At 32.3% G+C, this 23875-nt stretch overlaps 1 protein-coding gene across 1 annotated transcript; it reads left to right on the top strand.

The window, feature by feature from the left end:
• The first annotated feature begins 1498 nt into the window (after positions 1-1498).
• Positions 1499-22398, top strand: LOC148625193 (uncharacterized). Its single transcript, XM_088568571.1, has 3 exons — positions 1499-2139; positions 14159-14228; positions 18809-22398. The coding sequence occupies exons 1-3, from the start codon at positions 1646-1648 to the stop codon at positions 18812-18814; spliced, it is 570 nt and encodes a 189-aa protein (XP_088424697.1). The 5' UTR covers positions 1499-1645; the 3' UTR covers positions 18815-22398.
• The last annotated feature ends 1477 nt before the right edge of the window (positions 22399-23875 follow it).

The raw sequence follows: 23875 nt of genomic DNA, 5'->3' as shown, positions 1-23875 counted from the left end.
ACAAAAGAAATCGTGTCGTGTAACTCTCTGGTTTAAATATTGGACAAGAGTTTAAAACTACTACAAGAATCATTCAATATGACAGTAAACAGATGAGGAGTTGTTTAAAACTTTTTTGATTAAAACTATAAGGCATGAATATAAATTGAAATGTTTGAAATAAATTGACCAGTTTAAAGTGTGTTTTATCAGATAGAGTAACGGAGGAAAATGTGTTTCACCATTTCATTAATTGTGAAATACAGGAGAACTACAGTTAAAACAATGCTCCTCGTGTCCTCATTTGTCAGAATAAATAATAATTCACTAAGTTACTATTGTTTTGTTGTTGTTTCTTGTGTATTTAATCTGTTATGTTGTGTTTTTTCTTTGTTATCTTTGCTTCGTTTTGTTTTGTTTTTATTTTAACTTTCTTTTATGATTTTGTTATTTTGGGTCTCTAACCGGTATGATCCACTTGAGGCACCATGCCCACCTCATGAAATCACTACCAATAAACTGTTTTACACGGAAGTCTCAGATAGAAACGGAAGATGGCCAACAAACATAATTTACTGTTTAGTTTTGATAAAAAAAAACAGGAAACACTTTTCCACGGGATACTTAGAAAGGAAAAAACAAGCGTTTAAAGTGATAGATAATTAACTAAAAAAAATTGTTATACAAACTTATGGTTCTCTTTGACGAAAACCGTGTCCCTCACTCTGGTTGAAAATAACTTTCAGTTTTAGTTTATATCATGCAATTAATGTGTGTAGTTGACCTTATTTCTGAATCCATTCTCGTATTTCCTCTGTGTTTCTTACAAGCTTAAAACACATCATGATTTATAAGAGTACATATTTTGTAAGCTTCGAAGAAGAGAAAAACTTGAATTATAAATACAAAGAACAAACGATAAAGGGTGTTAAAGCTGTTTATATGTTCAATATGTTAATGTTTAGATGAATGGACGAACAAATTGAGAACATAAGAAAATGGATGAGTTTTCTATTGGTATTTACACTTTATCGATTCGTTTTATGTAACCCAACTGTTAGTGATTTTTAACTTATTACTTTTATTAGGATTTATTGTGTGGGAAAGCGTTTACAACACATTCATCTTTTTTAAACTTCTCCAACTATTCGGTAATATACCGTGAGATGCTATAATAGTTAACATCTGCATAACTCATCAGTACCTACAAACCTCACATACGAGAAGAGACTGCTTCATTTATATAGATAAAATACAACCTATTAATGAAGCGCGAGATAGTAACCAATCGGTTAACTTAATTGTGAAAGAAAATACCAATAAAGTGACGCTGGCGGAAACGTAAAACATTAGAGTTTGCTATGTGTAGGGGAGGTGAAACTAATTTTTTCTATAATCTTGTCGAATCAGAGAAAAGGTTGAGGCGTCAATGCGACAAATGGTGAAACGGATATTAGGAAAATTAATTCAAATATTCATTGTATGAATTTAAGTTCATTGTCAAAGTTGTAACAATTGTGAGTGGTCGAATATATTTTAAAGGATTATGTTAGCAATTTTATGTTGATCATATTAGTTTTTTGTAATCTTAGGATATAAAAAGTGCTTCATGTATTTTTACAACCGTGACAAAATTAATTGAAGGCAAAATGTTCGTTTCTTTACCATGGGATGCTTACCCATACCGATGTTATTTTTAATAGTGGTTTTGTGTTTATCATTTGTGGCGTGTTTTCCTCTGCCTGAAAAAGACCGACATTGGCCAAACTTTTTTCGCGGGAAAACACACGATACAGATCTCGACATGGGTAGTTTTGGGCGACAGATACTAGATGGTGACCGGATACTCCGGAAATTAGAAAGCGCGGGAAAAAATTCAAACAATATGAGGAGGGATCAAGATAGTACAGAAAAACTTACTGTCAACATACTAGATACATATAATGGCGAATCAAATAAATCTCACGCTTTAGTTAGACATAAGAGACAATATTCTATGAGTTTTTCATCAGTGCATAGTAAATTGACGCCATATTTAGACCCAAATTTTGACCCCTTCTACAATGCTCACGTAATGCCTTGCAGCTACGACCTGCGGAACTATTGTTTAAATAATGGTGTGTGTGCAGTTGTCCGAGCTCTAGACATCATAACATGCAGGTATGTATATTAACTTGACGCATTTTCCTTTTAGGAAGGTACTATAAATGACGAAAAAGCAAGTGAAATGCTTCCCATAGAATTGTTCTAGCCTTGCTGTTTTAGATTTTTCATTCAACTTAACAGTGAAATTATGTAATAAGTGTATAAAATTTTCAAAAGAATGTCAAGCATTCGCTTCTTAAAATTATGTGTGTGTGTGTTTTTTTTTTATTCCTATTGACATATGAATCTGTTACTTTGTACAATATTTAAGGTGCTATTATAAAATTTCACGTAGCGATCAAAAGATCAAAATCAAATCCTTGTACGGCAATACTTATTTCTAGTCTGAAACCGCATAAATTACATTTTGTAAACTAATACTATACGATTAATGTGCACTGGCAATTTTGTACAATTGTATAAATGTCTCCTCATTGCATGACATTTTGCACATTGCATGTGCACATATAAGAAAAATGTGGACTTGAAAAATATAAGGGGATGGGTTGGGGCTATGTAATGTCAATCTGTACCAAACAAATTACATTTCTATTTGCAATTATCCAATATAAATAAAATTTAGTGTGAAGACTCGATAACGCCGCTTTCGGAAAGCAGGAAAAGGGGTATTGATGTTGGACCAATGTTCTCACGCCCTTTATTCGAGTTTTGTACAATACAGTACAGTCGATTTTAGGTTTTCATAACCAGTTTTGTTAATATAATTGCGACAGAAAGAAATCCAAATTTTGAGGTTTTTTTTATCGAAACCGTTGACTTTAAATTATGATTCTGATGTAACAGTTGCTTCATCTGTCCGAATTATTTACCTTGGAAGTGGACATGGGGTTTGAAAATTACATACAATGCTGATTAGACATGTCATATTATCTCAATTAAGATCTTTACTGGTTAACTCGTACCACTCAATGTATGAAATCGTGTACGAGTCTTAGATTAGGTTAGGTTACGTTTTTTTCTGATTTTTTTCAATATAGACTAACAGCGTGAAGAACACATTTTATGCTTTCTATTTATGGGTACAAGCAAGGTGGACAACAAAGCTAAAATTTATATTTTAGAAAATAGTTTTGTTTCAGTCTTTCGTACTTGATAGTTTTCATTACACATCAGTTACTAAAAATGTAACGAAGACTTTTAAAACAAGTTCATACTCCTTCCAGTGATATATTTCTGATCCAATATTTTGTTATTAGTAGTCGTCAAACCTTCGGAATTCTTCAGATTACATGACCAAAGAACTCGGTTAGGGAATGTTATTGACGACTTGACAGTAGCATTCACCTTTCAAACTCAGGGTGCTGATACCAAACACGTAAATTGAACAAGGATAACTGTTAGTGTTCGGAGAACAATATTGTTTGTAAAAGTCAGCAAGATGTGTGTTATAATCTATAATAATTCAATACTTTCATGATTTTTAACTTTTATCAAACCCAATACTACATGTACTAATGTTATGACGCAATTTCTTTAACTACAAATATAGACACGCTAATTTCTGTCTTTCAGTATATTTTAACAGTCATTAACATTTTTATATCCCCATGTCCTTGAAACATTTGAATGGTATATACCCGAAGATAACGTCAGCATTGTCATCAAATTTAGCTATTTTGGCATTTTTTAAATCATGAATTGAATTGATTGGTTTTTCTTGTCTCAGTATCATAAAAAGGAATGTTCAGTGGATTATTGTATTGTTTTTTTATATATTCTATAATGTAGACTGTTGATTCAAGTGAGTGATTACTTGCTCCATTTCCTTGACAAAGTCATCATTTTCCAATTTTGTCTTGATCATTTTATTTGTTGTTCTTTATAACGTATTCTCATTAATACATAGCCTTTCAATAAAACAACATATCAAGCAAAATATAATATATAGTAGAAAAATCGTATTCATAGTAACTTCTGTTAGATCTGTCATTTTGCGCGCCGTCAACATCAATACCAATTAACCTCCATTTCATTTCTTCTTCGCTCTTCGACTACGAAGGTAAATAAGTGTCATAAACAATACTCTGGTAGGAACAGAAGGTGTTCTGCTTTGATAAAGATAAAGAAACAATTATAAGAATTTAACAAGATTTTTAATTGACTCAATGTATTTTAGAAACTATACGTTATATATCATGAATAAGTTCGTAGAGCACTTTATCAAAAACATATGGCGGTTTGCAGGATTTTATTGTTGGTTATTAAAACATTTCTGGCTTCTGGTGTTGCGTAACTTTGGCAGATTGAACCTAATGAATCAATGCTGAATTACAGTTTGGATCAAAATAGTTCTCATACAAATTATAATATAAATATACTGTTTCTTAACATATCCAACGAAGGTATATTTTCGTTTTACACTTAATACATTTGCTATAGTTTATGAGTTGGTTAAGAAATAAATGTAACCGATCTTAATAATGTACACTGTTTGATGCCTTTTAAATCAATTCTTAAAATAATAAGATCGTGCAAATGACTCACAGTTTTATATACTTTTAATGTAAATGTTCCCTTTTCTCATTGCTGATTTTTATCATGTTTTATTTATATTCCGAAAATCTTTTGAAGGTTTGCGATTGAAGCTGTCATGGCATTTACATCCAAACATTTTTACATCTTCATAATTTCAGAAATTTTTGTTATAAGCATGAATGGTATCTCCTTGCATGCATCCTTGGACTGACATTTTAAAATGATTAGATATGAAAAACCTGAATAAACAACGAGGTTTCGCGTGGTTAACTCATTAAACCGCTTGACATCGAAATTCGACAAGTAACATTTAAGAGATATGTTTTTAATGTCAATAATTTTAAGTGGGAAAACGTGCATTAAAAGTAGCGCATGTCAACAAGTTATGACGATAATGTTGATTTTCCGTTGATAATACTGCGTCGTTGTAAATTATCATTATGTTTGTAGCTCCTTTCAAGACGGGGCACTGCTAATTTCCCCGAAGTGCGTTTATGATCTCTTTACAATAGTACATATGTTTTGAGATACTAAACATCAAAAGGTTGTTGTAGTTTGATGTACACCATCAATGTAGGGTAAACATCAGCTGTACGGCGTGTGGCGTTGTAATGAAATGGCTAAGCGATATCAGCCTTGTACTCGGAAGACCTATAGCATCTCTTTGCAATTCCATCTAATCTATTCACCATGACGTTTTGTCTCTGCGCCATAAACTTCCCACATTCACCATTTAGTTTTTGATGAAAATATTATTCTTTTTAAGACACATATGTCAAGTTAAATATCAAAGAAGGAAAAACAGCAGTGCATAAGATAATTCATTTGGCGTTCCCCCCATATGAATGAACCCGACAAAAGAATAAAACAAGTGTTTAGACATCAATAGTTCGTAAACATTTTATTCAAATAAACAATTTGTCACAATGAAAAACGAATAAGAGGAATCATAGCGTAGATACTTAAGAAATATAAAAATTGTCATTGCAGAACATGTATACTGACACACCTTTTTAGCAAGCCGTCTTACTCGCTGTACTAATACAAGCCTACGATAAAATCAACAGTAGTCTATTCTTTCAATGACTTTACCTTGATAGTGAGCTAGTTCGGCAAACGCGTTACGATTTAACATAAATAAGTACATATAATTTACTATCAAATACGTAATTGTACAAGAAAAGCAACATGTATGTACTGTTTGATACATGGCAGAATTGAACGATCGGAATAGTACCATTTGTGTTAATGCAAGTATATTTTACCACATTGTAACATTAACTGTCAGTCTCTGTAAGAAACAGGCAGTGGGTGAAACATGGTATGAAAAAACCCACCATTTTGAAAGTTTAATTTGCATATTTGCACCATCAGAATTAAGGAAAAAAGACAAGAATAACTCTGTCAAACACCTCATTTTTTGACATTCTATTGCAATTATTGAGAAATTTGAGAAAATCCAGTGACGCAGAGGTCAAATAATGTTTTTTTTGAATTAGAGAAAACATCCTTGCGTGAAATCATATTATCATATCGGTGGGGTTTTGACATGCATGTTTCTAATTTTTCCCAATTTGCCTGATTCTTACAAAAACTGACACTAAACAACAATAGACTTCCAGATAGGGGGTCTGCGCCAAACATCTTCTACAAAATGTTTTTTTTTTTCTACTAAGTACCTCATCTGAGGTAAAGACACCCATATTGTCTTCAAACTGTAATGAGTCATATTACACACAAATGAGAGAAACTTAATTAGCAAATTAACGGTTGATAAGTTCAAAGACATTTGGTTAACGACTTTGTCTCTTTCATTCTCTTTTGCCCCCTACAATTCTGTCGACGTCTTGTACATTACATAAAAATAACATATCATTCATAATTTCTAGTGATCAGGATTTGTCATTAAGTGTGTGTGGTTTAGTAGGAAAACAATTATACTTCAGGTTACTTGGTAAAACCACATTATGTCGACTAGTTGGTTTGTCGATGATGTTTTCCTTCCTATTTAAAAAAGTTTTAAAGGCATATTTTTATCAACCTTGTATGTTTGAATATGACGAAAGTGCCTTCTTCTTTACTTGATTGGGACATATTCCATTCACTTGTCCGTCTGTTCGTCTTTGAAATACTTCGGATTTTTAGCATCCCAGAATGGTTAATGCGAAGAGAAATTAAGTGTGTTCCATTCATTTTCACTTTTTCATCTTGATGTTCATCGAAATGTTTAGTATTTAAGATATAATGTTTTATTAAACATATATGAAAAGGTAATACAGAAGAATTCATATATTTGCATAGGCCATGACATAATTAGTTGTTTTCACCACTTTGATATTTCACAAACTTATCTGTATAATAACATAGTATTTTAACACATCTTCTTTTAAGTTATGGTTTTAAGTAAATCTTCACCGAGATCAAGTACGTTGGATATTCGATGTTCGATATTCGATCGAATATCCAATGTACTTGATCTCGGTTAAATCTTTATACAAACTAAAGTGTATGCTTATTTCTATCCATGAATGGGGTCTTTAAAATGATACACCCCATGTGTAAAATGATACACCCCATGTGTAAAAAAATCACTTAAACTCGGTGTTATTTTGATTTTGGTTTTATTTTTTTTCTTTTTATAATTTGTTTTCTTTTTTAATCGTTAATTTGAAGTTGTGGAACGTTTGTATGTTACTTTTTATGTTTATATGAGAAAACATTATTTTCACTTTGTGCTGGCATGTTAGTGATTCAGTTTCAGAAATTGTGAACCCGAAATTAAATAAAAACATGGTTTGAAAACAAATATCAATAAACAAAATACTGAGTCTACATATCTTTTGTAAATGTAAGACAGAAACAGAGAGAAACACAAAAAGTAAATAAGAATCCGCATATATTGTTTTCCCTCTGAAACGTTCACTCATTTGCGAATAAAACAAATCATAAGGATGAAAGTTGCTCAATATTATTGATATATAGACCTTTGTGGTATCGCACATTAGCACACTGTTTGAGAGGAGCTTTAATATCTTTCATGTTTCGCGTTTGATGTACAATAAACCGGATGTTTAGAAGGGAGACAACATAAACTCACGCAAGAAATGTATGAATTTTGAGTTCAGTGTGAGGCTTTGGGTCTGTAGGGTGCCGAGTCGCGCAGGAAATTTTAAATGACCCTGAAAAAATTAAAAAGAGAATACTGCAAGAAAATCAAACATTAAGAATTTCTCCCCTTGAAAAACATCCTTTTGATGTTTAATTGGACATCTTCAAACTGTGATCTGAATTTGGTAAACGCAGAAGTATGCAATGAAAAAGAATTTCTTTGCGTAACTCAAAAGTCAAAGGAATAATAATAAAAAAAAGTATAATATTTATGTTATTGCAGTATTTAAATGTTATGAAAATAAATTTAAATACACATTATATTTCCATGTTTTCTGATCCCAAAAAATAATTGATAAATTAATTTTATGATTTAAGATAGACGCATTAAAAGTAATGAAGAAAATAAATTATATTTTAATCTTAACCAGCCTATATTTTACCAAGTGATGACAGCATTTCATCTTAAGAATGCTTTGTTCCCGGGAATAAAATTTTAAGTGAAAAAGACTTTTGCATGTTTTTGATTAATGTTTAATTAAATCATTTTCGTGTCAGAAAAGTATTCCACAAGAACACATTCTATTCACTTGGCAAAACGACTTAATCGTTTGTCTGGTAAAATTATGCTGTAACCGAACAGACGCTTTACTAGCTGAACCTTTGCATCTTAAAGTAATTTTGGAAGAACAAATATGTAAAAGTCAAATTAACAACCGCCAACGCAGTTGTACCGTGTTATTTCCGGTAATTACACAAAACGACAATATGCAACACGTTACACATTCTTACTTCCTAGTACATGTATTACAGTTCAACGAGAAAATATAATTATTACACCTGTTCTTAATATATTCGATCAAGCATATGAAATAAATTAGATAAAGTACAATTTTCTTTGGGTTATGTCGCTCAAAGGGACTTATACTTACTTAACAAAACCTAGTGCTATCAGTATATTATCTAAAACCAAACGGCACCGAGACAGAGAAATTTCGAATATTTTTAGTATGTGTCGCTCAAACCTGTTATGTTTTATCACCAGGCAATTATTGAATCGTAATAGGAACATTTAGTTTTTATATCAACATGCACTTACCATTGCGACGAAACCATGGCTTTCAATGTTATGCTAAAAAGTATAATTTTTTCCTACAATAACAAGCAACGAAAACCAGATGAAAATGAGAAAAACAAATCACAATAAAAACTAAATTTGTATGCACGCTAGAGTATATGAACTTGAAATTCGAATATAATATCATATACATTTGTAGCAATAAATTATGCAAATATTAACTAACACAGAATGACAGCGTCAAGAATTTTAGAAGTGAAATGTACCTCTGTGAATTTCAACGCCCTCACCTAATGGTATTGCGATTAAAAGCTATAATGGAGAAAATACCTTTTTAAGAGGACGAAGTTATGAGCTAGAGATGCCTTATCTATAGATATATCACTTATAAATGTAAGTTGGGTGACGTCATACTCGAGGCGACTTGCCTGCGGGTCGAGTTGTCTAATTTGTTAAACCTCCGTATCTCCACCACGTGATATGCAGCCGATCACTTCCTGTCAGAATGAAATTTGACAAACAGTAGTTCTAAAGTCATAGGCTAAAATCGAAAAGATTACCGTCATGAGGACTTTGTCCTTTATTAACGTATGCATTCAATATTCGGTGGCATTATCAAATAGTATAATTGATAAATTGAGAGTGTTTTCGTGTTCCATTAAATTATGTATGATGCGTAATAATAAGAGTCAATAGGAAATGTTTCAACTTTGTATATTATATATTTATTCTAATATAACAGTTGCAGTGTTACAAATGCAATAGTGGCCAAAATACATTTTATGGTACTGAGCAGTAATATGGTACAAAACTCCGAGGCGGAGTCAGAGATTCTCAGAACAGGGCGTCCCCTTACTGACCTAATAGAGGGCCCGACTCTGTCATGGCTCAGTGATTTCTTATATAATCCATTTAGGTTTTCCGTTCTAAAGGGCATCAGCCCTCTGCCACTACCCTTGGATCCATAAATGAAAATGAAGACGACGACGCATTTTTGAAAACAAATATTTTCCATGGTTTAAACAAAAATCATACCACCTCTACAAAAAAATAAAATGTGCACAAAGCGCAACTGTTGCCTGTGTAGTTGACGCATGAAATGTTGATGATTTCCCTTTTGATATGTAGTCTGGTACTGATATTGATTTCAAATTTTTCATAAGCAAATGTATTTGTTTCAATGAAGTTACATTTTTGTGCAAAATTCAAAGAGGACTGCCATCCTTATTTGTTTTCAAAAATTCTAAAAGGTGAAAAAGAAATTATTCAACTATAATCAATCAACAATCAACTACGCTTGTACCGTATAGACCACCTAACGAACGTTGACTTCGATCCAAAATTAATGAAACGGAACAAATATGCTCATTTAGCGTTATTGTTTCAAATAGTGAATAAAATTTCGATTATTAAGCAAATTATTTATCTTTTAAGTGGTCCATATTTCTCATACTTTATCAAATAGGAAATATTTTATGGCCTATGGCATAAAATGATAATCTCTAATTATAGAGTAATAAGCATTTTCTAAATATTTCCAAGCCATCTGACTTCCATCAGACCCGAAATGAAGCAAGTGATAAACGTAAATCGTTTAGAAATATAACTTGGTTCATTATTTTTGACAAGATTAACCCAAAGCATACAATTCATTTCAACTTTCTCCTTAAGCTTAAACCGATCGAGACGACTGTTTTAATTTTCTCCTTGTCTTTGCAATAATTACCACAGATAACATTGTTATATAATAGTAATTTGACAATTTTTTTTAACATAAAAGGTCATACCTGGAGATATATTGTCATGTTTAAACTAAACAATGTAACAAATATTACAGTGGGTGTATAATTGCTTGCAATTATATCATGACTGTTTTGGGTTGAAAATGACAATAAAATCAATTAAATAGGACAGATTTGGATGTTTGTTTGTTTGTTTGTTTGTTTGTTGGGGTTTAACGTCCGAGCAGCAATATTTCAGCTTTATTCAAACGATGAACATGAAATTGATGATAAAATGAACATGAAATGATGAAATGAAAAAGGGATGGGACACAAGGACAATGGGGTCGATAAATTTTGATTGCCACTGGAAATAGGGAGAGGTGGGTAGGGTCGGGCAATTTAGCCTACTGTGGCGGAGCCCTATGGTTCCTACTCCGGGAGAATACCACAGTAGGGTTCTTTAACGTGCGAGGAACATGGCATCTTTCCCAACACGGTGCACCACTATGGTTTGCGGTCAGGTTTTCCGTATTATAGCCTGACAACCCCAGCATGTAACACGCCAGGGGTACCCCATTCCACCACATGGGGCACACATCCCAGCTGCTCTGTGGGCAGAGCGCCCTAGCCCCCGGCTATGGTTCTGAGCACTATTTTGTCGCCTTTTACGACAAGCTTAGCGCTGCTGCAGGTCTATTCTTTTGACACCCGACCTGCACGATTTGGAATAATGTTCCCTACATTGCTTGACGCTTGCAAGACGTATGATGACGCCATCTGGTGTGAAAGAGTAATCAAGAGAACCAAGATTTTAGCGGAAATCAAAAGAATCTAATCCAGTGACAAGTATCGGACATGAAAACAGACAAATACAACAAAAAAACATAAAATAATAAAAATATACATACAAAGTAAACAAAAGTGAAAGAGCAACTCGGGCTCAACTAAAAACTGGGAGGATAGACCAGGTGCACTGTTAGAATAAGCGTCCTTTGCTTTTCTAGAAACACCCACCGAGTTGATCATAAAAAGTCAAGTCCAGAGTAGACGAAAGAGAAAAAGAAAAACTATGATTCGTTGAACAAATCAGTTTTCATTGTGCAGATAGGTACACCGTAATGAATCACGAGTTCATGATGACGAACATATAACTTCTTAGTGATGACTTCAATCTTGTACCAACATAACCCTTTTCCGGGAGCCCAACTGTAAGAAGTATAGCGCGATATAAAAAAGTCTACATAGTTACGCCAAGCTCTGGCATAACCCATGAGTTGTGATAAGAAAACTCCATACGCATGAAAGAATGTTGCCACAGATGAAAGGAAAGTTGACAATACGGAATGAAAAGTCATCGTGTTTGTCGTATAGTTTGGTCAATAGTAATTCTTTATAATCGATCTCTAAGTGTAGGTCAAGATATGAAACGCATGATTGCTTGATGACTTATGATAACCCCGTCTAGTGTTTTAAATCTTATGTAGGGGGGTGTTCGAACACAATAAACTATTTATGTGCTATGACTGCTTTACTATGCGGGTAAAAAAGCACAATTGACGGTAAACGGGTCTCATGTAACTATTGATTCTGATAAAAAAAAAAACAAAGACGCGTAACAAAAAGATATTTAATTATTTATTGTTTCGTACGCTTTAATTTTCAATCTACCTCTTGTTTCAACAAAATAAGATAATATACTAGGTACTGTTTGTATGTTTAAATAACACTATAACAATAAAGTTAAAAAATAGCTCTTTCCGTATATCCGTTACACCCTTCATTTCGAGCATTATAAAGCTAGGACATCGTTGCTTCTAGCACATAAATCGACTGTCTTTGGATAAAAACCACTAAAATTCCAAAAAATCTTTGATAACAAAGTTTTAATTTCTTTATTCTGGATAACTTTCATCCACAAAAGAAAGCTGTCTTGCAAAAGTTGTATACCAAAACAACCTGATGGTATCTCGTCTAGGTTTAAAAGTCGGCAGACAATCATAAAACAAATTTTTCGATCTAAACAATATAAAAAATTGTATTGGCAATGACGTCGTTCACTTTTCCCGTCCAGAAATATTCGGTCATTTATCCCAAATTTATCTAAAAAATGGTTCACCGAATAACCGTTCGCAATTTTCTTTGTTTACTCCATTTCAATTTTGGGGGGGATTTCCTTGCGGTAGTTTAATGAGCCCATTCTCCTTTGCAACGTAGTGTTATCAACGTATTTTAAGCGATGACGGCTGATGTAACTTAAACAATTTTCAAATTGTTTCTTGTCAGTAACTGCTAGAACAAGGTTAAGGTAAATACACACCTTACCAATGAACCTAATTATGACTGATAAGATTAACAACATCATGAACATTTATATTAAATAAACATTACGTCAGATAGCAAATTCTGTTGTTAATAAAACAGTTAGTCCTGGCTTGTTCTTTACATCTTATCAAAACTTGTTTTGATTATGAAAAGGCAACCAGATAAATCAAGTTTTACAATGATTTTTAATATTAATAAATTTTCAACATGATAATAAAATGCTGTTAAACTGAACAAGAGTTTTATGGTTCATTTCTATCCACAGTGTAACTTCTACGTACTACAATTCTGTGTGCGTTTAATTATTAAATTAATACAAGGGAACCAAGAATCCAAAGAATGTCATCTAAGGACAAAGACCAGAGAGGGAAAACAGTCACACACAACAAAGAAAAGTAAACAACCAAAACAAAACGTACAAAGGAACAAAAGTAAATGATTAACTTTAACTCCACTGAAAACTTGGAGCATAATCCGGGTGCACCGGTAGGGTAAGTATCCTCTGCTTTTCTAGAAGCACCCGCCGAGTATTATTTTAAAGCTTTACACGGAGATAGCAATGAATTACAGAATAAACAATTTTGTTACTAAGGTATTAAAACTACCCTTGCACTTACGAGTACATTTGATATTTTTCACTGACCTTGATCTAGTTAAACAACTTTTGGCTGCCTGATAATGGAATCACTGGCACAGTTTGCTGTATGATGATATATTTGAAAGAGCAAACATGTTTTGAGGCAGTTGATTGACTGTTTTGCATGCATTTACACCACATGGATCAAACAAACAATTTTCAAGTATATTATATCCATATCACGACAAAGTCGTACTTTTATCAAGTCAGACCTTCATGAACTGACATGAAAATGAGTGAGAAGGAAAAAAAAACACCGATAGAAGACGGGAAAACTAAATAGTATATATCATAAGAAATAATGATAAATGATATGGAATAAGTAAGATGTATGCAAACATGAAAAATAGATACCGCTTATCGTACATGATTGTTGATATGAACTTTTTTTTTCGAATAGTAAATAAGTTTTAATAAAAATATATATTAGTCTATGTTTAAAAAACTAATTATTTTGTGCTTACAAACATCAGTGTACGAACGAAAGTACTTATTAAGATAGGTCTTGTGTTTGTTTCCTATACATAGATTAAAGAGTTTTTTTTTTGTTTTTTTTTTTTTTTTTTTGTGGGGGGGGGGGGGGGGGTTTTTTTTATGTCATTTCGTTCAAAAAGAAGTTATACAAATATTTTTTTTCACAAGGTTTACAATGTTTTTATTTTATTTCAGGTGTCCAGTTCAGTACACGGGTAAACGATGTGAATTAATAGATGGTGATTTTTTCCTTTCATTATTTGGTGTAAGTATGAACAGAGATGTGTTAATAACCTTAAGCGTGTCATTGTTGTCCTTTTCTCTTTGGTAGACCTCGGACCTGATATTTTATGAGCAACTCCGCTGATGTTACTAGAAAAACAGAGAACGCTAATCCTAATCTCTTTCATACTCCTAGTTTCTTAGTTCATTATATATTTTTTTGTTCATTGTTGCCAGTGTCTATTGTCCTTGTCTAGTCTTTTTCCTTGGAATATATTTTGCTTTACTTATGCTCGACCCTTTGATTATTCTTTTTGTCTCTAACATGTTTCTTTCTTCTATGAGTCTTAATAGATATGTTATTATGTTATTGGGCAGTGACCTTTTCTGTGTATAAGCCAATAAATATTAATTATCAGAAGACACTCACGATCTCTATTTAACACGAATATGATAGTGTATCAATGTTCTACTATTGACAGTAAAATGTCTTCCTTCAACGAACAACTCCTCTCGAGAAAAATATCCACAGTAATAAATTTATTTCATAATATTTAATATTGATTTGTTGTGATATGCATCATTAATTTGATCCTCCATCCTACATAATAACATCTAAATGAACTGTCCCGTACTACCATACATCGTGTACTAAGTTACAGCCCTAGATTAATCCTACGAGGAGGAATAACCCGACCAGCGAAAGCTATATTTTTATATAGCCTAGCTGGCCGAGTGGTCTAGGGCGCTGGACTTTGTGCAGGCGGTGTTGCCATAGACGTCACAGCGGTACGAGTTTGAGTCCCACGGAGGGAACGACCAAAAATTTGCATCGCAAATTTGACAGTTCTAACATCGTTGGGAATTTTTCAGACCTTTCTATACGTTTACATATCTTCCCTGTATCAATTTGATCCGATGGAGCTGTGTAGCGAATAGAGTCGTCGCATTCTAAGACGTTTGTATATATATATATATATATATATATATATATATAAACAAGTCTTAACTACATCCAAACTCTGGAATATAACAAAATATATTCGAAGGAATTAGAACTATATTATTCTTTTATACAAAACATGTTGTAATATTGAAAATCAGAGAATATTACTTAAGCTTACTATTTGCCAATTCCTGATAACATTGAATTGAATAAAATACTTTGTGCTCGTTATATATTTTTTTCATATTCATGGCTTTAACAAGTTAACAAACTGGGATATAGCATGTGTTCTGCTTAATTTAGTTTGCCCACCCAACACAATTCATCACTACTAACTAGGCATTTATAAATAAATGAGCACACGACTTTTCTCAATTATGACCATCACGAAGATTAAGGGTGGTCTTCATTAGAACATACCAATATTTTTATCCTACATTTAAATTTCAAACAATGTGCATATTACCGGTATTAATGTCGATTAGAAAGAAGACACGTTTTGTAATAAAATTAACATTCGAGTCTTATGATAACCTGTTTTAATTGTAACTTCTTTGGTTTAGACTGTTCTCTTAAATTTTATTTTCCACTTCAACAGCATTAGAAAATACTTTTTGTGCTAAAAAAAAACAAGAACAATTTCAATTTACAAAGACATGAAACATTTTTTTTCATAATTTGAGCAACTCGGCGGGTGTTTCTAGAAAAGCAAGAGGACGTTTACCCTACCGGTGCATCTGGTCATGCACCCACTTTTTAGTGGAGCCCGAGTTACTCATTTACTTTTGTTTCTTTGTATGTATTATTTAAGATACTTTATGTTCTTCGTTGTATTTGTCTGTTTTCCATGTATGGTCTTTGTCCCTGGATTACACTCTTTTGATTTCCGCTAGAATCTTGGTTCCCATGATTACTCTTTCTTATATATCACGATCACTTACTTTAATTTTTGTAAAAAAGATCTTTCCAGGCTTTTACAGAAGGTTTTTTTTCTTATGAAGATTCAGTGAGGTGACTGAAAACAAATTCGCTTTCGACGTGTCCACTGAGGTGTATACTCTTATAAAGGGTGGAAATCTTAATCAATTTCAAGTTATCGCAAGTGTTATTTAATCAACTGTTATGTTGAATTCGACCCTTTAGCAATACTGAGTGGAACAGGTTTAATTGTTAAATCTCAAATATCGGTCAAATTCGAAAAAAATACATCACACCAGACATTAATTATATTAAGGAAAGCCCACTTTGATATGCTTCGTCATGTTTCCCAATTAACATTTCAAAATATTTGATATCATGTCTGGGATTATATTAATACAAGTAATACTTATGATATATTATGAAAAGCTTTTTGATGATATTTAGCGTGTTATTTTTTTTATACAGAGTGGGCGTCTATATATATATGACACTGAATATATGATAAGGGAAAAAGACAATGATATTATAGTTACACCCTTACAACTTTGTTCTGGGGTTTTCATATTTTGGGCTGAGTCTATATAAATTCGATTGATTGATTGTAAGATAGTGTGTTTTCCTTTTGTTATTCTGGTTTTCTGATTTTTTTTTCATCTGTGATGTCAAACTTCTTTTTATTGCTTACCCATAATGCCATTTGTATCTCGATGGCTTTAAAACTCGTCAGATGCTCGTTTCTAATGCTATTTGTGTTATCATCAAAATTGAAAAAGATAATGAACAAACTTCTGTTTGGCACATCATGACATATTTTTTTTTATAAAATCAAGTAACTCTTTTTAAATCTTAACTAACAATCGTGTATGATATTAACGTTCAGTGCAACCAATTTTTGTCTACTTAAATCTTGTTGTACAGGATTACGTATAATGAAGTATTTTTACAACTTATATATAGTTAAGGAAAAAGGGCACCTGCCAAATATCATTGCGACGTACTAGCCTTTGAGTTCATTATTACATCCGTAGTCCAGTATTTACAACCAATCTTTAGTCAGCGTACTACAGTTGTGTAAAACATTTTATTTGTATTTCTTGGTTCCCTTAATTAATCTAATATATAGACCTGAGTTTTTAAGTTATTTGAATTCCATTTAGAATCAGACAGTAACGAATAGTATGACTATTCAACTTTAACTCTTAACTTACCACACTGTGCTAATAGTGACATAAAATAATGAAGATTATAAATGTCTTTCATAAATGCAAATGAAATGTTTAAACGCTCTTTAACAGTTCATATATATACTAAAATTTAAGATTAAATGTCGGTAAAATTCTAATGATCATGTTAATAGGCGTATGTTCAATATCAATAGTAAAAGACATACCCTATTATCAAAGGTGGTTTTCTTATTGATCGTGAAGGTTTTTACATCAACAGCGGTTACTGTGTACACTTTATTTCAACCTATATCGGTTGCATAATACAATTATGAATTCATGAGGTGAAATTAAAGTGAAATTAAAACTTTAATTTAGATGTATTTTTTTCTGTATCAATTTTCTAAAATTTATAAAATACAGTTAACACACAAAGAGGTGTTTGATAAAACTCTTTCATTACTAAACCAGTAGTGCAGTGCAGTTAGGTGCATTATACTTCTAAAAGTCTTTTTTAATCGTAAAAACCTAGCTTATGATGTTTTTCCTTTCCTCTTTCGTCTACTTGGATTTTTCCTTTCCTCTTTCGTCTACTTGGATTTTTATTTTAAGAAACTTGGCGGGTGTTTCTAGAAAAGCAGAGGACGCTTAACCTATCAGTACACCTGATCCATGCTCCCAGTTTCTAGCGGAGTCCGAGTTGCTCATTGGCTTTTGTGACCATGTGCGTATTATTTTAATTGTTTTGTATTCTTTGTTGTGAATGTCTGTTTTCCATGTCTCGTTTCTGTCCTTGGGTTGCGTTCTTTTGATTTCCACTAGAACCTTGGTTCCCATGATTACTCTTTCATAATTTTTTTCATACTTAAATAGGTTCCGATAAAAATAAGTCTTTTCGGAAGTTCTATCAACTCATTATTTTCCGTGAAGTAAGGATACCAAACGCTTGTTCTTGTAATCTTTCTAGAATATCGGTAAGATAACAATAGAAAAGTGATATAGTACTACCTTACTAAACTATTGTGTGTGTTAATTGTAACTAAGAATTTATTTTGGAGAAAAGATACGTCGTTTCCTGTTAAAATGTTTCTGTTTTCAGCGAATTTCTAGATAACAAACTTTTTTCATATGTCAATAATTCTATTTGTAACTCAAACAAATAAAAGACAGCTATTTATTTTTTAAAGAAATAATTACAATGTTACATTACATACGTTTTCCGATCACTGTTTGACAATATTTTAGAATTCATTGTATTTTATGACATACGGTATTCATTACCGGACAGCTGCATTTTCTTTAAAACAAAGCGTCATCAAAGGTTGTTATGTTCTGATAAAATTATTCATCTGTTTATGTGTATCTTATGGTCATCAAAAAATAAAGACAGTAGAACTGTGCTGAGGTTAAAATTGATACATGGAATTAAGCAATAGACTTATGATTTAAAAGATAGCAACTTCTAATATTTTGGCAACTTTGCTGAAGACTTTCTTCCTCGACAATTAAGTGATGAATCGCCGATCTAAAGCTGCACTCAATACCTCTTGGTGAAATTACGTGAGTTGATTATAATCAGATAATTTCTTATAGTTCTAGATACGAGAACAAACGAAGACTGAAAACCGGGTAATGAGATTCATATATCATCTCCTTCCAAGAATGTCGACTCCTCAGCATGGAGCACCACAGAGAGTTTGCCATCATGCTGATACCTTAACCATTAATCAAAGAGAAATGGACAGATATTCTGCATACACTAAATGATCCTGAACATTTTATGCAGGATAAAAGTCGTGCGGACCAAATTTACCTACAGCAAACAACGTCAATACGCCTAAGTAATCTTACAACTACTCCATAAAGGACTGTCTCTTGGCATTTGTTATGTCTATTGTAGTCATTATTTATAATTTTGATAGATTTATTTTGTTAATGTTTTATTATGTACTCATAGTAGGTATATATATTTTTTATTATCATCATCAGAGTCAGTGTATATGAGTTTAGGGTGGAACTTACTTATAAACTGTCTGCAAGTTCGTTAATTACAAACTCCAAGTGCTTTAAAACCCAGACCAAGCTGATAATTTATACATGACGAAAAATATGAACAATTTACTCTTTGACTGTTAATATTTACTTAAAAGTTATAGTTAAAATCCCAAAATAAAGAGGCTTAGCAATAGCCCTGCATACAGATAGAGCAAAAGTATTTTCTCTTGAAAGGTTGAAGGGAAAATTTAATATATTAAATATACTTGGAGAGGCTGATTTTTTTTTATTATCCAATGAACTGGCTCTTGTTTAAGAAAATACTGTGATATGTCATTGTTAAAGTTATTGTAGATGCATATTACTTCTCTCACTAAATATATTTCGTGCTTGTAGTAATGTTTCAGGTTTACGCTTTAAAACCGGTTTCAGGTTAAGTGTTAATGCGTGGTAACAAGTGCAGTTTACACTAATGAATAAAACAGACTTCTAATGTTAAAGTTTCCTACCAAAATACTGTTTCTGTTGACATAGACACTATGTTAATTTCTAGGCAAGTAGGGCAATGGAAATCAATGTGCTAATTGATCGTTTACTCGTCTCAAAACCATTTTTTTTATTTAGGTTATATTTGTAAAGTATATGTTGTATGAAAGCGTCTGCTTGACAGTCATATCCCTGGATATAATGGTTAAAAACTTTCAATTTTAATGTTTCTTTAATATTTTCCTGAAATAATAACTATATTTTCATATACTCATACTTTATGCCAGAGCTTGCCGAAAATACGCAGACTTTTTGTATCACGCTAGAACTTTAACAAATAGGTTTCTGGAACAGGGTTATGTTGCTACAAGATTTAAGTCATCACTACATAAGTTTTATGGTCGTCATCATGAACTCGTGGATCGTTATGGTGTATCCATCTGCACCATGAAAACTGATTTATTCTACGGGTCATAGTTCTCCTTTCCTCGTTTGTCTACCCCGGACATGACTTTTTATGAGCAACTCGGCGGGTTTTTCTAGAAAAGCAGAGGACGCTTACCCTACAGGTGCACCTGGTCCATGCTCCCAGTTTTTAGTGGAGTCCGATTTGCTTTTGTTACTTTGTATGTATGATTTTAGTTACTTTATGTTCTTTGTTGTGTATGTCTGTTTTCCATGTCTGGTCTTTGTCCCTGGATTACATTCTTTTGATTCCCGCTATAACATTGGTTCCCTTGATTACTCTTTCACTTAAAATTGCAAAAATGAAAGTCCATCTTATTAATTTGGAGGAAATTGTTTCGATTTGGTTTTTACGTATTGTAAAAATTAAGAGACTTGCTTCGCCAAAGAACTGCTGCTGTAAATATTGAAGCGTCAATACCCGTCTTTACACCTACATTTTTGGCCACAAATTAATAAGTCTTTACTTTTGGTTAACTTTCTTTGAATTGGAGTATCGTTCGATGCAAGCCATATCTGCAAAAGATATCCGTTTTTTATTATGATAGAGGTAATTGTTGTGTACATGTATTTGATGTCAGTTTCATTTTAGATCGTACCATGAAGAAAAAAAACACATGGTCACAAAACAAATTTACAGGTATCTTGAGATACATATAAATAATATTCTATATTTGAAAGAAAAAATGTCATTAAACGTTTGTTTCAAAGAGTTAACTAATATATAAATCTATCAATGGGAAGAGTCAGTCAGATTGTGGCACTTAAGTAAAATTATGTAGTGAAACTGTCTTAACCGAGGTCCGAATAATATGAAAAATTGTTTCAATCAGACACTTTTGAATGTCCTTATAAGTAAATTTAAATGCGGTTTGAACCTCTATAATCTGAACACCTGTCATGTAAACGAAACACATTTAACAGTCCAAAAGGGGTTCGATTTAGGCAAGTTTCACAGTACTTAGGTACAATACCTATATCTTAAGTGTGTAATTAGATAAAAAAAAAAAACAGAAGGTTCAAGTGAAAATTTCTCGATGCGATTTTTCCATAACTTTATTTGTTTGTAATTATCATGCCAGTGCCATTTTATAAAATATGATTTGTGGATGTGGCGTAAATATCAAATGTGTGTACGCTGAGGCGTTTTATTATTACTATTATTTTGTTTCTACCATCTTTTACTATATCTTTATATAGGATAGTGACTTGTTATTAATATTACTTGCGTCATTTTATAGTGTAGAGAATATATGTCTGTTTGTTACTCATCAATTTTGTCTATACTTGAACGATATTCACCTGTCTGTTCTTTCTACGGAAGACATTTTTTTTTAAATCTTTAAATTACTATATGTGCTTGCTCGTTTTGAACACTACTAATTCATATTTATATCGGCTGATATTTTATCTTTTCATTGTTATTAACATTAGACAAATTCAATCGGAGGTTCTAATGTTGAATATATAGTTATTTGTGATTTTTCAAATCTATTCTAAGACTCAGACTCAGTTATTTAAAATTTGAAGACTTTTGAAAGCTTTGAATTGTAGGAACAGACACATATTTTTGCATATCAGAAGTTTTTGCTCCATTAACTTTTATTTTTGAGTGCATTATATCAAATCGTTTTTCATGTTCCAAGAATAGCTTACAATGTGAACGTCTGAACACTTTTCAGAAAATTGGCTCATCGTACACAGCTTTCGATACATTTTTCATTATAATTTTCCTTTATAGAGATGTGCTAGGATTTGATATTTAATTTGACCACTTTTGCATTTTAGAATATACTGATATTATTTTCTAATCATTTGTTTTCACCATCCTCTGAAAAATAATGATTTTTCTTCAATATTCTGTATTTTCTGTTTGTCAAAATATTTAAAATGATTTTCTATGTATATATATTTTAAACAACACTTTTTAATCAATGAAGGTTAAGGGTTTCATTATCGTTGATATCATTATACAAATTATTTGTTCGCTACAATGTAGCCAGAAAGTTACGTTTATATATGAATTTTCAATCTCTATACATACACTTTCATTTGATTGAAGGGGTTCAATTTTTTAATCCCTAATACAACTATTTGTATCAAACATACGTATATACAATATAACATTCTGGTTGTGTAGACTTCTGACCTCAAGTTGTAGTTTTGAAAAATGAAAGATGACGGCAAACAACTATAGTTCGTTTTCAAATTGGAAATAAATATTTCATGAAATTCAATTTTGACTATCTCTGAATTTTTAGCCGACAAAGAACAAGCAAACAAAGAAAATTCATTGAAGACGTTGTGATGACTAGAAGTTTACTTGTTTGTTGATTGGCTTTTGGTGGATGACTGTATGATTGGCAATCATACCACATCCCCTATTTTCTAGAACAGGGTAATGTTACTACAATATTGAAGTCATCACTATATGGTCGTCATCATGAACTTGTGGATCGTTACGGTGTATCCAACTGCACCATGAAAATTGATTTATTCAATGTGTCATAGTTTTCCTTCCCTCTTTCGTCTACCCTGGACTTGCCTTTTTTATGAGCAACTCGGCGGGTGTTTCTAGAAAAGCAGAGGACGCTTACTCTACCGGTGCATCTGGTCCATGCTCCTAGTTTTTGGTGGAGTTGCTCATTTACGTTTGTTACTTTGTATTATTTTGGTCATTTTATGTACTTGGTTGTGTGTGTCTGTTTTCTATGTCTGGTCTTTGTCTCTGGATTACATTCTTTTGATTTCTTCTAGAATCTTGGTTCCCTTAATTACTCTTTTATATTGTACGCTATATATAAATTCAAAAATATATAGTTTTTTTTTGTTTTTTTTTTTGTAAAATCTCATAAACGTTATTGATGGAACCGTAACGTCAGCAAAATGCTTCATGAGTTTGGTTTATTATTTACGGTTGTAATTTCTCTATAATACAATCAACAACTTCCTTCTCATTCCATTCAGCCATACAAACATACATAGAAACACAAGTGAGCTTGTGTGTGTTGTTTTACACACAAAACCATTGAAGATATTGAAAATGGACACTCATGAAAATAAATCGCCAAGAATCTTTTTGTCAGAAACAAAACTTGTCAATAAAATTTGGATACCGGGGTTCAAACTTTTTCAAGCAGCGTAAGAGATGTTTTTTTTTAATAACCTCGGTCAAAACTCTGTCTTTCGGTCTACGATTATGAATTAAGAAGTCAGAATAGCGGATGCTTACCTTAAGTTATCACTTCAGAATTTTATGGTCGTCATCGTGAACTCGATCTGTATAGTTGGTTTCTTCTTTCTTCTATCCCGGACTCTTCTCCTACCGGTGCACCTATTCCATGGTCTTAAGTTTTAGTGGAGTTTCAGTTTGTTCATTTACTTATGGTTCTATTTGCGCGTTATTTTAGTTACTTCATTTTTTTGTGTATTGTTATTTCCTTTGTCTAGTCGTTATTACTGGTTAGTGTTCATTTTTATTACCGTTCAAATTCTGTAAAATGTTCAGATTTGAAACAAATGTTGGTCACAATAATGCTTACTATTTCCCCCAAAGCGTCAGTCTATTCGAGTTCTCAAAACGTGGTTATAGTTGAGATACAAAAAAATAAATGAAAAGTGCACAAAGTTAGACATTAGTTGTTTTAAGTACAATTTAAATCTCAACAACGAAAAGTAATCGTGTGTAGGCAAAACTTTGATACTCAAAGTTGC

This window comes from Perna viridis, chromosome 2, assembly GCF_037379345.1.
Source record: "Perna viridis isolate PV_CMFRI_1.1 ecotype Kerala chromosome 2, ASM3737934v1, whole genome shotgun sequence".
In the NCBI taxonomy this organism is placed as follows: Eukaryota; Metazoa; Mollusca; class Bivalvia; order Mytilida; family Mytilidae; genus Perna; species Perna viridis.
The sequence above is the reverse complement of the archived record's forward strand: the minus strand, read 5'-3'. Positions and strand labels throughout refer to the sequence as shown.